The sequence below is a fragment of the Leptosomus discolor genome, chromosome 8 (genome assembly GCF_034619465.1).
Source record: "Leptosomus discolor isolate bLepDis1 chromosome 8, bLepDis1.hap2, whole genome shotgun sequence".
NCBI lineage: Eukaryota > Metazoa > Chordata > Aves > Leptosomiformes > Leptosomidae > Leptosomus > Leptosomus discolor.
Window position 1 is genome coordinate 57,982,441 of NC_141398.1, and position 13,449 is coordinate 57,995,889.

At 43.8% G+C, this 13,449-nt stretch overlaps 1 protein-coding gene across 1 annotated transcript; it reads left to right on the forward strand.

The window, feature by feature from the left end:
- The first annotated feature begins 271 nt into the window (after positions 1-271).
- Positions 272-11,461, forward strand: WFDC1 (WAP four-disulfide core domain 1). Its single transcript, XM_009960440.2, has 6 exons — positions 272-418; positions 6,601-6,796; positions 7,372-7,455; positions 9,170-9,310; positions 10,519-10,560; positions 11,403-11,461. Exons 1-6 carry the CDS (start codon positions 272-274, stop codon positions 11,459-11,461), a joined length of 669 nt encoding a protein of 222 aa, XP_009958742.1.
- Positions 11,462-13,449: the final 1,988 nt, after the last annotated feature.

Sequence of the window (13,449 nt, forward strand, 5' to 3'; positions counted from 1 at the left end):
TGCTTTGTGTGAACATGTGAGCCAAGAACCTGATCTAACTTTGAGAAAAGAAGTTCAACAGCAGCTCCTGGCTTCTGCTTGTGGGCTCCTTTTTTTTTTTTTTTTTTTTAATTTCCCCTTTCCCTTCCCAGAAGCTGCGCAGGGAAAAGCGGCTCTCACCAGCGATCAGCCCTCGCTCTCCCTCCCTCCCTGACTCTCTCCCTCCTTACCAAGACTCTGAATCGTCTGGATCCTGAAAGCCAGGCTCCTTATTTGAGCTCTCCTTGGAAAAATGGATTCCAGGGTGCTGTCAGAGACGCATTTCTGTAAAAAGATCTTCGCTGCAGCCTTGTGTGTTTTAGTTTTGCTGCCAGATTCAGGCTGTGCAAGGAATCTCTGGAAGCGTGCTCTACATCTGAAAATGACGGAGAAATATGATGTGAGTAAGCTGCGGTGGGGTGATTTTGGGGGAGCTGGGTATGCCTACCATGAAAGGGGAGTTTTCGTTATGTGTGTGTATTATTTTAGAATTAGAAGTACTTGAATCCACAGGCTCTCCCTTTATAAAAGGGTTGCATTAAGTTTCCCAGGCTGTACTAAACTTTTGCCACCTAGCTGCTGCAATGGGAAACTTGTAAAGCACGCTCAGAACAGAGAAAACGTTGGTACGGAGCCGTCAGCGCCTTTCCTAGAAACTTCATAGGGCAGCAAGGGAAGCATGAATGGGGAGAAGGGGAATGCAAAACCTACGTGTCTGGGGATTGATTTAGTGAAAAGAAGATAATGTGATTTATTGCTTAGAGCAGGGAAGAGGGTTCCCTGCCCAGTTCCTCCACTGCCTTTTGGAGTAACTTTGGGTAAATGTCTCCATCTCCCAGCGATGATGTGTCATAGAGGGGTGGTGGCATTGCCTGGGGTTTTGTAAGTCACTGGAGCACAGAGACGTCCAGATTCACAGCGTCAGAGGAATGTGTGGATCGCCTTAACGGGCGTAAGGAGCTGATCAGAGAAATCCATTCTCATGGCTGTGCCTTGCCTGGCATATTCCCTGGGGGCAGAGCTCCCCTCTGCTGCCCACACCCTGGCAGCTACTCAGTGGCTGTACTGGGTACAACCACCAAAAAAAAAAAAAAGGAAAATTTGATAGCTGGACTTTCAGGACCTGCTGTTTAGAAAGAAGAAAAATTTGAATTTGAATTTTTGTCTTATTTTGTGAAAGTCCCTCTAGAAGCCAGCCCTGACCCAAGGCTTCTGCCCGTTGAATCACTTAGGTGGAAGCCCCAGCTAGTTTGTTTTCTCATGCTCAGGGTTGATTGCATCTTCCAGCCATTGCATGTCCATAAACGGCTCCTTGGTGTCACAGGGGGATTCCTACACCTGTTCTCTGCAGACTCATATAAAAGCTTTTAATTTAGAGAGGATGCTTTTTTGCCCATGACATCTAGAGTGATGTTTGGGGACAGCTACATTTGTTTTGTGCCACTGCTGACTCAGAGGTGTGGCACGTGTCTTTTGCCTGTTCTGAATGAACGAAAATACAGTGCTCTGGTCTCCTTGAAATTTTGCAGAAAACATTGTGTTAAAACTTGAAAGGCTCCCCAGTATTTTACAACAAGAAATTTTCTTCATTGTAGCCTCCCTTGGGACAGGGTATCATCTGATGTGCACTTTAATTGGAAAATGGTGATGTGAAGAGCTGTGTTTCCTGCAAAACCACTCACTGGAAAGTGTATTTTATTAGTATGTTCTTCTGTCATATTTCAATGGGAAGCTCAAATTCAATAGAAGCTATGAAGTAAATGACCCAGAGAGATAGGACAGGAGTAGAACAGGAATTTACACACTGATTTTCAGATAATGTGCTCTGCAGAGGGACAGAGTGTGCTCCCCTGAGGATATATACTCTTCTTTCAATTTGCAGTTCTTCAAAAGACTGGTTTTTTCTGGCAGCCACAAATCCAGGTGCTACTGATCTGGCAAGCTCCGCTAGAATTGCTCATATTGACAGAAACATCTTAGCTAGGGAAAACAGAAAATGCTTTTCTTTTTCCTTCTCCTCAAAGCCTTGTAAGGAGGCAGGCGTCCACTCTCCATCCTCTTATCCACCAAGAGTCTGTCTTGGCAGCCCCTCTTGTTTCTGAGAGACGCTTTCTTTTCTACCAACTGCTGTATGTTCCCTACAGTTCAAAAACCAGAGGCTGTGGGTGGAACAGCTGATTTGTGAGTCACTTGGATAGAGGGGTAACAGATGGAGGTGCTTACAGCAACACACAGCCTTACAGGAGATGGACCATAGACACCTCTGTGGGACACGGGGATGGTCTGTAGAGGGAGGAGGTGGTGAGGGGTAGGGAGTTGACTGAGAGTTAGGTGGTCCAAGTCCAAAAAAAATCTGAGCCTACAGTAGGAGGAATGCACCCACCAAATTGCTGGCCACAGGATGATGAGCACGTGTTACCGTGAGGAGCTGGCTTGAAGTCTGGCCAGGAGTTTTTCATTAAGGTGTCTGAGGATGGGTGTTGGTTGGCAAGGAAGGGTCAAGTGGGAACAGGGAAGGGAGAAAGAGGAGAGGGAATGCAGTGAGGAGAAAAAACTGGCAGTCACAGTGGGATGGAGGAGCTGGGCTTCCAGCTTTTGGCAAATCCATGTAGTTTGCTGTCAGAGGGACACTTGCCAAATTTAGTGACTTGCAGCTGATGTTCTGCAGCCCCAGCACAGTCTGTGAACTGTTCCCAAAGGGCAGAGGGAGGGAGCTACCTGGGAGTGGGCTTCAGTTCATTATCAAGATGCCCACGTACCTATTGGGAACACCTGGGGCAGTCTTGATTTTATTCTAGCGTTAACTGCATCAAACTTATTAGAAAAAAATTCAGCTGCCTTTTAAAGATTTCCAGAAATGAAGAATTCCTTGCAGCTGCTGTAATGTTCTTCCAACAATTTATTTACCCTCCAGCTACCTGTCATAAGCCAGCCCTGAGATACCCTCTTCGTCTACCAGACGAGCACACCTTCCATGAGATTTGTCCTGCACATGATTCAGAGCAACATACGAGCAGAGCAGCCCTCAGCCTCCCCTTTGAAACCTGCATGCACATGTATGTCCTGCACTGTATTGCCTGCTTTCCAGTCCTCTGATCGCTATCGTGCATCTTCTTTGTGCCCACCCTAATTTTGCAACAAGCTCCAGTACTGCAGACACCAGAACCAAAGCTACTAATCCAGAGTCAATAGCAGGAGGATATTATTCCTATTGTTTTTGTCTTGTCCTTCAGATTATTTAACCCTCCTTCAGTCTGATATTTGCACCTTTGATCACCAATGATCTGCGTCTTTCCAGGTCTTTGATAGAAATATTGCAGGGCTCTAAATTCCTCCTGACTTTGTATTATTTCAGAGAAAAGGTGGTTTATGGCCAGTGTTTGACCATACCTGCCAGGGGCAGCACTGGTGACCAGCGGCTGGGAATAAACCTCATGCATGATCTTGGGCATGGCCATGCAGAATATGAATTAGCAGAGAGCTGTGCTTTGACACAAGCCCAGGGTCCGGTTTCAGGCACAAATAGTAGAACAGATCTGGGAATTTTTGGAGGCAGACTGCTATTGAAAGTATGAATTGAGAGTGAGTGATTGCATTCAGGTTTTTCCTAGTCATTTCTACTGACCAGAGTTCCTCAGCTGAACTCTGAACTTTTCCCCTCACTTTATTTCTGGGTATCTCTAAGGCAGATACTGTCATTAAAATGATTAATAGGTCTCCGTGGGAAACCTCCTGCACTGAAAAATATTCTTAAAGGAAGAAATTTTGACTGTTACAATCTGTAAAACTAATAAATCTGAGCTGTGCTCAGAGCCAGACTGAATCCTGGGAGAGCTTTTAAAAAGACCTTGTAACCCGTACCTAGAGACATCCTTAACCAGGCTGTTTTGGGAACGAGGGAGTCCAGTTTCCCACTGGGATGGTTTATGCATACATAAACCAGTGGCAATAGTTTTATTAGATCAAATGCACAGAAAAAATTTTTTGACCATCAGGTTTTGAAAGAAAGGGGTTCAGAGCAATAGGTGAACAGAGAAAAAAGGCGGGAAGGTCATGAGGTAGAAAGCTCTTTGGCTAAAAAGGTTATATTGTTCCCAAACGGAAATCTTATTCATTGAGCCAACTGCTCATTGCAATTTTGGCTCCTTGGTTTCGAATCATCTGTGAAGCAACTGCAGGAATTGTTTGGGGTTTGTTGGGGTTTTTTTTCTCATGTATCCATTATTTTGCCAGTATTATTTTGGTCACATTTCAGATTTCAGTCTGCAGCTGACATTTCAAATAATAGAATGGTAAACTGTGACCTTCCAGGATGAATGCTTCCTCCAGCAAGGAGACCTGTTAAATGTTTGGAACTGCATAGATTTACTGTTGAACGCTCTCTTATATGCCAAAATTATACTTCGTCCAACATTTTCTCTATTTAAAATCCCACAACAGCAAAAAAGTTGAACTTGCAGTATCTTCAATTCAAAAGCATGTTATTTCAAAGCTGGAGAGTTTTCAGCTTTTGAGGAATGGGAGATGTGATAGCTTACACCTTGGTTTACACTTTAGCATTGAAAGCATCATCAAAATTAGGAAATTATTTTTTTTCAAACCTATTTTGTGGTGGTTCAACCAGCCTATCAAACCATGAGTAAACAACCTCACAAAAGGGTTTTTGAGCAGTTTCTTGTTCGCTGAATGGAACCAACTAAGGAAAAAGCAGAAGAAAATTGCTTGTTTATATTGGGAACACGGCAGAAGGCTGTTGTTTGTGGAAATATTAGGAATTCCCAGTCTCTCACACACAGGCACATGCATACACGTTGTTCAATCAGTTATAGCTATAACCAGGATATGGATTTTCTTTAACGTACACCTTGTAGCAGAAATTAAAACTTTGAATCATCCTGACTTTTCTCTGTACTTCTACATTTGCTGACACAATTGCTGTGCAACCAGGCAGTGGAGAAACTTCGCTGCTCTCCATTTTCCCCTAGCAATGTCTCGAAGAACGGAGGTCAGCTTTGATGTAAAAACCACCACCTTATCGATACCATTCGACGCTGTGTACAATATGGAAGTAAAATTTCTCACAGTGTGCATCGTTATTTCTATCTTCTATTTTCCCTTGGGATTGCCTTCATTCTCTACACTACAAACTATCCCAAGGGAGTGAAGATGATAATTGTTTTCACCGTTATGGGTAATTGCTGCTCGGTCACACACAGCAGCAGAGGTTGTGTGGGCCAGCAGTCAGTTCTCAGGGCAATGGACTTCCTGGAGCCTCTCCTAGTACATTTTTTCGGATAATACATGTGGGGACATGCTGCTCTGCAAAGGCACACATGCTCCGAGAAGCTATTGGGACTTTTCAGCGAGGATGTGGCAGCACGTAGATAGAGGGATATTAGTCTCACCTCAAATTTCTCCATAGCCTGATGGTGAAATTTCCTAGAGACTCCCTCAGGGACAGTTGCACCATGTTGGGATAACCACCCCAGTTGTTCATCACTGATTTCGTAACACAATAGCGATCGGGCTATGTATAAATAGGACTCAGCCTGCTGGGGAGTGCATGGCAATGCTCGCTTCGTGCCTCTGGCCAGATGCTGATCTCTTTTAAAAGTGCAAATCCAGAATCTGTCTTTTGATTTGGTTAGAGCTTATTGACGTTTGTTAGTAAATCTGAGAACTGATTGTCCTTTCTGAGTACTTGATGCTGCTCTGGGGAGCTGAGCTCAAGCCCAGAGGTGAGTAGTTTAGCCATAGGTGAGAAAGGAGTGGGCTCGGGTGATTCACCTCTGTCAGAGGGAGCTGGCTCCTTGCTAAAATGCCACCAGCGTGAATAATATCTGAATTGTTATGAATGTTTCTGGTAAAATCCGTGCCTGGTAATCCACTTTAAAACTCCCTTGTCCTTTTGGTGCACAATGAGCAGCTGGGCTCCTTTCTGCTGTAGTCGGACACAGCCTCATTTTCTTTGGGATTAAACTGACATCACCCACACAGATCTCATGGAGGTCATCTCATGTTTTACAAACAGTCTCTAATTTAACAACCCAGGACCCCACAGTGGATAAGCTTGAAAGACTCCCTTATAAATTCTGGTCCAGAAGAAGGTGTTGAATGTAAAAGGAGCCTATTGAGGATACAAGTGCTACCTGGGTCCCATTTGGGGATGTAACCTCAAAACAATACAGAGTCATCATTTCCACTGATTTGCTATCAAAGCGTTTTGGCATGCTTACCAAGAGGATTCCTGGAGTCTTTCTCTCTGTTTCCCAGACAAATATAAAAGACTTTAAAGGATTTTTTTTTTTTTAACCTCCTCATTGTCATTACAATAACCTTAATTATAAAAGGAGTTCCGCACAATAATTTGGTGGTTTGGTGTTTTCAAAGCACTGTGCTAAGGTGATCATATAGCTGTCTCTTCAGTGTGCTGAAGACAGGGCAGGGGGAGCTGAATGTTTAATTCTCTTCTCTAATGAATACTTGGAAACCACTTTGAAAATCCCTCTTCTGTTTCAATTGATAGGATGTTTGGTATTCACCTCATGCCAAACCTTTGTTTCCTTTTCTTTTCTTTGCAAGGATTATGAGTACCCTCTTCATTCTCACAGTTCCCACTACCAGAAGAACGACCGCTGTCCCCCACCGCCCCAGACTTTGCCTGACCGAGCCTGCGAGGTGCCCAGCTGCCGGTCAGATTCGGAGTGTGAAAGGCACAAGCGTTGCTGCTACAACGGGTGCATTTACGCCTGCCTGGAGTCTGTACAGCCACCGCCAGGTAGAGTGGACCCGGCGATCAAATTGGTAGAGAGGAGCATGGAGAAATTATGGTAGTCATCCCCATGTGCATTGGGGCTTGGGTGGGAGGTATGGTTTGGGTGTGAGTTGAGGATAAAGGTTCAGTTCCACACTTCTGATTTCTGGGATGACTGCCGAATTGTAAAATTATCTAAGGCCAGCTGGTGTGGTAAAATTTCCACCAACACCAATGGTAGAGATCACTTGAGGACAGCTCTTTTCCGGGGATTATATATTCAGAAAAAGAGGTAACCCCAATCTGAATTAGTGCTCAGAGAGGCGAGGCAGCCATCTCATCTGATCCATGCCACGGGAATGGAGGATGGGAAACAACAGCTCCTTTGGCCTTTGTGACACCAGGTTCTTGTGGCCCTGAATAACATCCATGGCTCTCTTGCCACTAGGACAGCAAGAGCATGAAACCTTAAATCCACCTTTCATGAGCCTGGCAGCCTCGTCACTGGCTGTTAGAGGAAATCTGTGCCTTTTCCATAACTGTGTGCCCTATGGCTACTCCACTTTGACTCTGTGGTTTCTTGTTTCTGTCTTTTACAGTTTTAGACTGGTTGGTTCAGCCCAAACCCCGCTGGCTGGGAGGAAACGGGTGGCTTTTGGATGGCCCAGAGGAAGTCTTACAAGGTACAGTACATTTCACTGTCTTCTCTGTGATATGGGTAATTCTACAAAGGCACTAAATAATATATTTATCATACACAGGGCTTACCAAGGATGTTGGGATGTGGGGGCTGCTGGTATTTGTCTGGAATTTCTGTAGAAATAACACTGTGTGGTGCTGGGGGCTACTTTCTGGTGCAGCAAATCAGTTGCTTTTTATGGATATGGCTTATCCAGCAGAGCACTAGGGATACTCAGGGAACTGGATTTGTACCCATTCTTGAAATAAGTGGAAATGTATCTTTTTTTTTTTTTTTTTTAGAAAAAGGCTTTGTCAGCATACACGTATTTTCTGCCAGCTTCCTGATAGACTGTGGGTGGACTTGGATTAGATCTTTTAATCCAGAGTGGCCTCATTGCACAGATGCCTTGGGCTGGGGCTGTGGCTCTCCAGTCTGAAGGCTGCTTTCAACCAGAGCCCTGGCAAACTGCTGCAGAGTTGTGTCAAGCTGACATGGAGCTGGAAGCATCTAAGCTTGGGGACTGCTAATGAGATTGGGCTTCTCAGCTTAATTCCATAGGGAAAGTTCTTTTATTAATTATTTCCAGTACCTGAAATTGAAACAAGGAGGGAGTGGGGAGGTAGGAAGAGAAGCTTTTTTCCACGAGACATTCCCAGATGTATTTATGCCTGAAGTTTTTAATCTCTTCATGGAAAAGCTATTCCAGCTTTTGATCGGCTCTATTCAGACACAGGTAATGCCAATAAATTACCCTCTTTGGTCTTACACAGATGGTATCAGACTTGCTGAACCTTGATGCTCATCTATTATGGAAACTCCTAGTTCTTCAAGAGAAAATTCTGCCTCCGGCTCATTGGAGTTGCACTGCTAGAAATAAGATAAAATAGGTTCCTTCTCATCCATCCTTGTCATGCTTATATTATTTGTTCTTATCTTAACACCTTCATCTCAGCCCAAGGGAGTAATTAGTGAAATAAGAATCATCAGTCATAGCTTGAGAATTACAGCAGAGGTCCTTGAAATTAAAGTCCTGGCAAATGAAAGGGTGGAGGGTACCTGCATAGTCTGTACATTTAATGGACACAAACACTGCCTGTGAGTCCTGCTTTACTTTCTTATTCTGCTCTGCACTTGCTGGATATCCAGGGTCAGGGCGGTTAAAGCCTCTGTTTGTAACAGGGGTTGGTACTGCCTTACTCCATGGTGAGTCACATCTGAGGTTTAAATTCATCAGTAAGGTAATGGGTGTGGTGCAAAGAACAAAGCAGCAAACTGCCAGCTTCCTGGTCACGTTTCCTTGATTCCTCACCCAGCCCCAAACGCGGGCTGGAACTACAGCTGCTTGGAGGGAATAGCCGTGTGGAGGATCCACCCATCAGTGAGAGCATCGTGGGCCGTGGTGGTCTGTCTTCACTGCTCTCCAGCCCTCGCACAGCCCCCGCGCAACAGGCTGTGGGGAGGGTGTTGCTACAGGTAATGGGCTGACCTGCACTCCCCGTGCTGGGTTAGACACGTCGGTTCTTGTGGAAGGCGTGAACTGGGTCACCTGCCCTGCCAGGCTCCTTTGGAGGTGTTAGCTCCTTGGTACCCTTGCCTGAGAAGCAGTCTGAGACCCCGTCTGGGAGGAGGTAGAGAAGAAGGTGGCTGCGTTGTCATGTTTTGGTTACCTGTGCATGTTAAAGCCGTGATTTATGACCTGCAGGCTTGTTTTGCAGCTGAGGCCTGCAGTACCACTGAGGATGGAGATGAGCCTCTGCATTGCCCCACAGGCTATGAATGCCACATCATCAACCCGGGTAACACGGCTGAAGGAATCCCTAACAGGGGCCAGTGCATCAAGCTCCGTGGAAATCCAGGTCCGTTGACTGGAAATCTCCCTTCCTTTCCTGGTCTGTCATGCAAACACCAGTAAGGGGCGGTGTGCTCTCGCTGGCTTTGAAGGAGATCGGGTGGTTCATCTGCTCTCATGAGCAGCCTGGGTTTTCTGGGCAGCCCAAGGCAGTGTGAGACAGTCCCCACTGCGCAGCCATCTCAAGTCTCTGATGCCCTCGATGCCGGCTGAGCTATGTGAAACACCCAAAGCAGGGGACGTGGTTCTTGTTTGCTCTGTGTACCAGTGTCCTCTGCAATTGTGTGAGCACAGCAGATGGTAACCTGCATGTGCCATTATTACACAGCACAAGAAATAGAAGTATTTAAATATTACTTACACTTAACTAAGAGATACGATAACTAAGAGATACGAGTTTCAAATTCCAGTTTTGACTTCTGACTTTGCTTTCTGCACCCCAAACATTGTTCTCTTTATTCTGCCGACACATTTGCCCAAGAAAGGAACTTACGTAGGCCAAGCTGTTTTCCAGGAAAGCTCATAATATGTCTCGGTATGTGTAGCTTCATTGCATAGTAGGATATGTACGTCTGCACTGGGCTACAAATCATCTCAGTGTAGAGACATGAAACATCAGTTTTGCCACTTGGTTGCTGTAAAAGCCAGGGGAAGCATCAAACTAGATCTCTGAACTGCTTCCATAAAAGACTAAGATTTTTTCCAGGACTTTTTGATTATCTCTTTTATTCTTTTATAACTTTTTCTTTAATAATATCTATAGTAACTAAAGTAATGTATAGCTCTAAGACACAAGGCATTTCTAAGAGCTTAAATAATTTTGTAAACGGTAAACACAAAAACCTAGCTGGAACTTGAATTATGTAAAACACTAATAGACAGTCTGAAATTTTGCCCAAACTTTCTTTCATTTGAGGAAGTCTGCGATTCCTTGACTCACAGCTACTGAAAAGAACATAACACGCTAGTGTCCAGCAGTTAACCACTCTCAGAGACAGTGATTTGTGTCCGCATAGCTCAAGAATATAAACAGTTTTATAAAAGGTTTGTAGCAGCCTACAATACTTCAGCTACAGGGATCTTTTATTTTCCTGTTTGTGCAGTTGTTATTTCCATATCTATAATTTCTCTGTGCTATACACAGAAGGCCGGAGTTTTAACAGGAAAGAATGAAGGCTGACTGGATATGTTCTCATTCCTCTCCTTCTTTTTCAGACGGACGCAACCTGAGGCATAAGTATTACAAGGAATATTTTGGTAAGCCACTGGCATGAAGTGTTTCTATTATTAAGCTTTATAGTTACTGCATTGCTTACAAGGAATTTGCTGCTTGTAAAATGAAGGTTTGTACATAGCAAAAAGAGATACTTTAGCCTCCACTCTCTATGCTTGGGTCAAAACATCTTATTTTAAGCTCTGCAATGCCCTGACCCTGGACTCTTGAGAATCAGTATCTCCAGCTGTGCCACAGTGTGTTAAATGGTGCAGACTTCTGCCAAGGGTTCCCACCCAAGGGGTGAGAAACACCCAATCCAGTAACCTTTTGTTATTTTTAAGTATATTTTTGGAGCTTTTCTCATGGCCCAGGACTCCTTGCAGGCGAACACAGAACTCTGTCAGAAGCAGGGGCTTTTGCCAAAGCTCGTATTGTGGTACATGATAAGACTAGAACCCAGTGAATCAGTCCTTTGTTACCTGCAGCCACAAGAGGTGTCAGGTCCCTTGCACAAACTGATAGATATGTGTCTCAAAGCAAGCAGGAGGATCTTCCAGAAGATCTCTTCTTGTGGCTTCAAAGCTCCTGGTTTCTGCCAACTCTTGGATCTAGAGGGGGGATAGTCAGATTGGATTGCAAGTGATATTCAGATTTAACTAGACAACATCTTTGATATTATAAGATTTACAAACAGCCAAATTTGGCCAGTTTAGCTGATAAAACTAGGGAAGGATTTCCTTTCCTCTGTTCAGCGGGCTATCGCAGCTGTCCCATGGAACTGCTAAATAATGAGACCAGTAAAACTGTACCACTTAAAGAATCTTGAGAAAACATTTGCCACAGACTAACTTAACATCTAACTTTGCTGATATTTGTTTTACAGGGAGCAATTCCAACAATGTGGTCGGCTATGTGAAAAACCAGCAGAAGCATTTAGGTTAATCAAAGGTGTGCCTGGGTAAGTGTCCTGTGAATAAAGGGAAAGCTGGGTGAAAATAGTTGGTGCTCACCATGCAGTTATTTAAAGAAATGGTTGTTTGAGGGTAAAATTATCTCTCATCAAAACACCGGTATAAGGACAGCACCTTAAAACTACATCCAGGTGCATACCTCAGGCTCCATGAAACACCTATGCCAACAAACAGATGGTGCTGTAAAAGCATCCTGAGAACCTGGAGCATTGGAGATTGTGCTCTGCCAATACAGAAGTTAATGTCTTTCCCTTACTCTTTTACTCTCCCCCTCCCACTTTTTATTCTAAATTTGCAAGATGTACCTGATTTCTTTGAAGAACATTTGCCTTGTGGGTGTTTAGAGGATGGAGTGATTTTTCAGGATGAAAAATAAATGCTGCAAAACTGTGTGTGCCTTAAGACTTTAAACCTTCTGTTTAGGGGCTTTGTCTAGTGTAGGTGTAACTGCTCCTGCAAGACAAATTAAAAAGCTTTTTATTCTGGACTGATTGCAGTAAGGGTCAGTCTCGCAAATACTTAGGCACACGGGTGATTTTGTGGGATAACTTTATGTGTGTGAACAGCTGCATTGAACAGTATGACCCATGCTAAGTAAGAGTACTTAGATCTGGCCAGAGTGAAGCCAACTGAAAAAGCTCCAATCATTTTATCAGGCCTTGAATTGGGCAAGAATGAAAATATTTATTATACCAAATGTTCTGTCCCGAGACAGTTTTCTCAACACTTTCAGCTTCACTTTAAAAATAACTTGAGCTTAACTGGCAGTTACAAAAACAAAGCAGTCCAGTGTGTATTTTATGCACCTACGTCAGGCTGTGTTAAGATTACCCAGCTACGTAAGGACAAGTTCTGTGCAAACATCCCAGGAAGGATAAATATTTTAATTCCTCTTTTTTTTTGTTTGATTTTCACCCAGCTGGACCACTCTGTTAAGCAGCTGTCAAGGAATGCTTTGCCCAACAGTTTTCTGTTTCAGAAGAACTCTGGTCCCAAATCTCCGCAAGCACGTCTCCAGCATTACCCTGATCCCTGCCCATCAGTGATAAAAAGGCTTCGCTACCCAAGGCACTGGATGAGTCTAGATTTTTAAGCCTATCAGCAGGGGAAGAAATGTGATTCCCCAAAAAAAACACACCAGTTCTGAGCTGCCCTTGAACCAACGAAATGCAAATAACTCCAAGCAGATCGCTATAAGTCACAGCACCATTATCAGGCTGCTGGAACAGAGCCTGCCCTTTATGTGGGTGTTATGTGACCAATTCAGATTTCAGGACTATGGACATAACTCAGCATTATAAAAGTGAAGTGATGTCAGAATTGTACCTAAATATCATATCTAAGTCGCATTAAAATAGGCAAGACTGTAAGACTAAAGAGGCTCTCTGGATCGAATCCAGTGCCTGCCTATCTCAAACAACTACCTTTTCATAAGCTTAAACTTCGAAGAAACCTGCAGGTTTCTTCTTTTCCTACTTATACCTAGGGTTCACCACGTTCGGCATCCAGTCTACAAGCCTAAACCTGAAATCTTAAGAATTTGAGGAACTCTGAGCTAAGGGCAAAACAGGTTTTATAAATGTTCTTTTAAGTTACTTTCCTTTAGCTTCTCAGTCTGATGAGCTGCAGATTGAGAGCTAATGATGGAATAGATTTCTTTCCAAAACATCCAAGCAGGCACACATGCATGCCAGTCTTTTTAAGTTGTTGTTTCCAGCCAGCACAAATAATACTCACAAAACGTACATCTGCATTTTTGTACCTTCAAAACATCAGCAAGAGGGCTGAAGTCTGGATTATTTGTTGCACGTATTAGAAAAGCAAAATCTGGATAAATTGGTGTGGTTAAAAGGATTGTCTGGCAGATGGGCAACTGCTCTTTAGAAGTCCTGTACCTTTATGTTGACTTCCATAAATCCTTAAGGTCAAGTTATTTGTATTTGGGCCTCACAGTTTCTT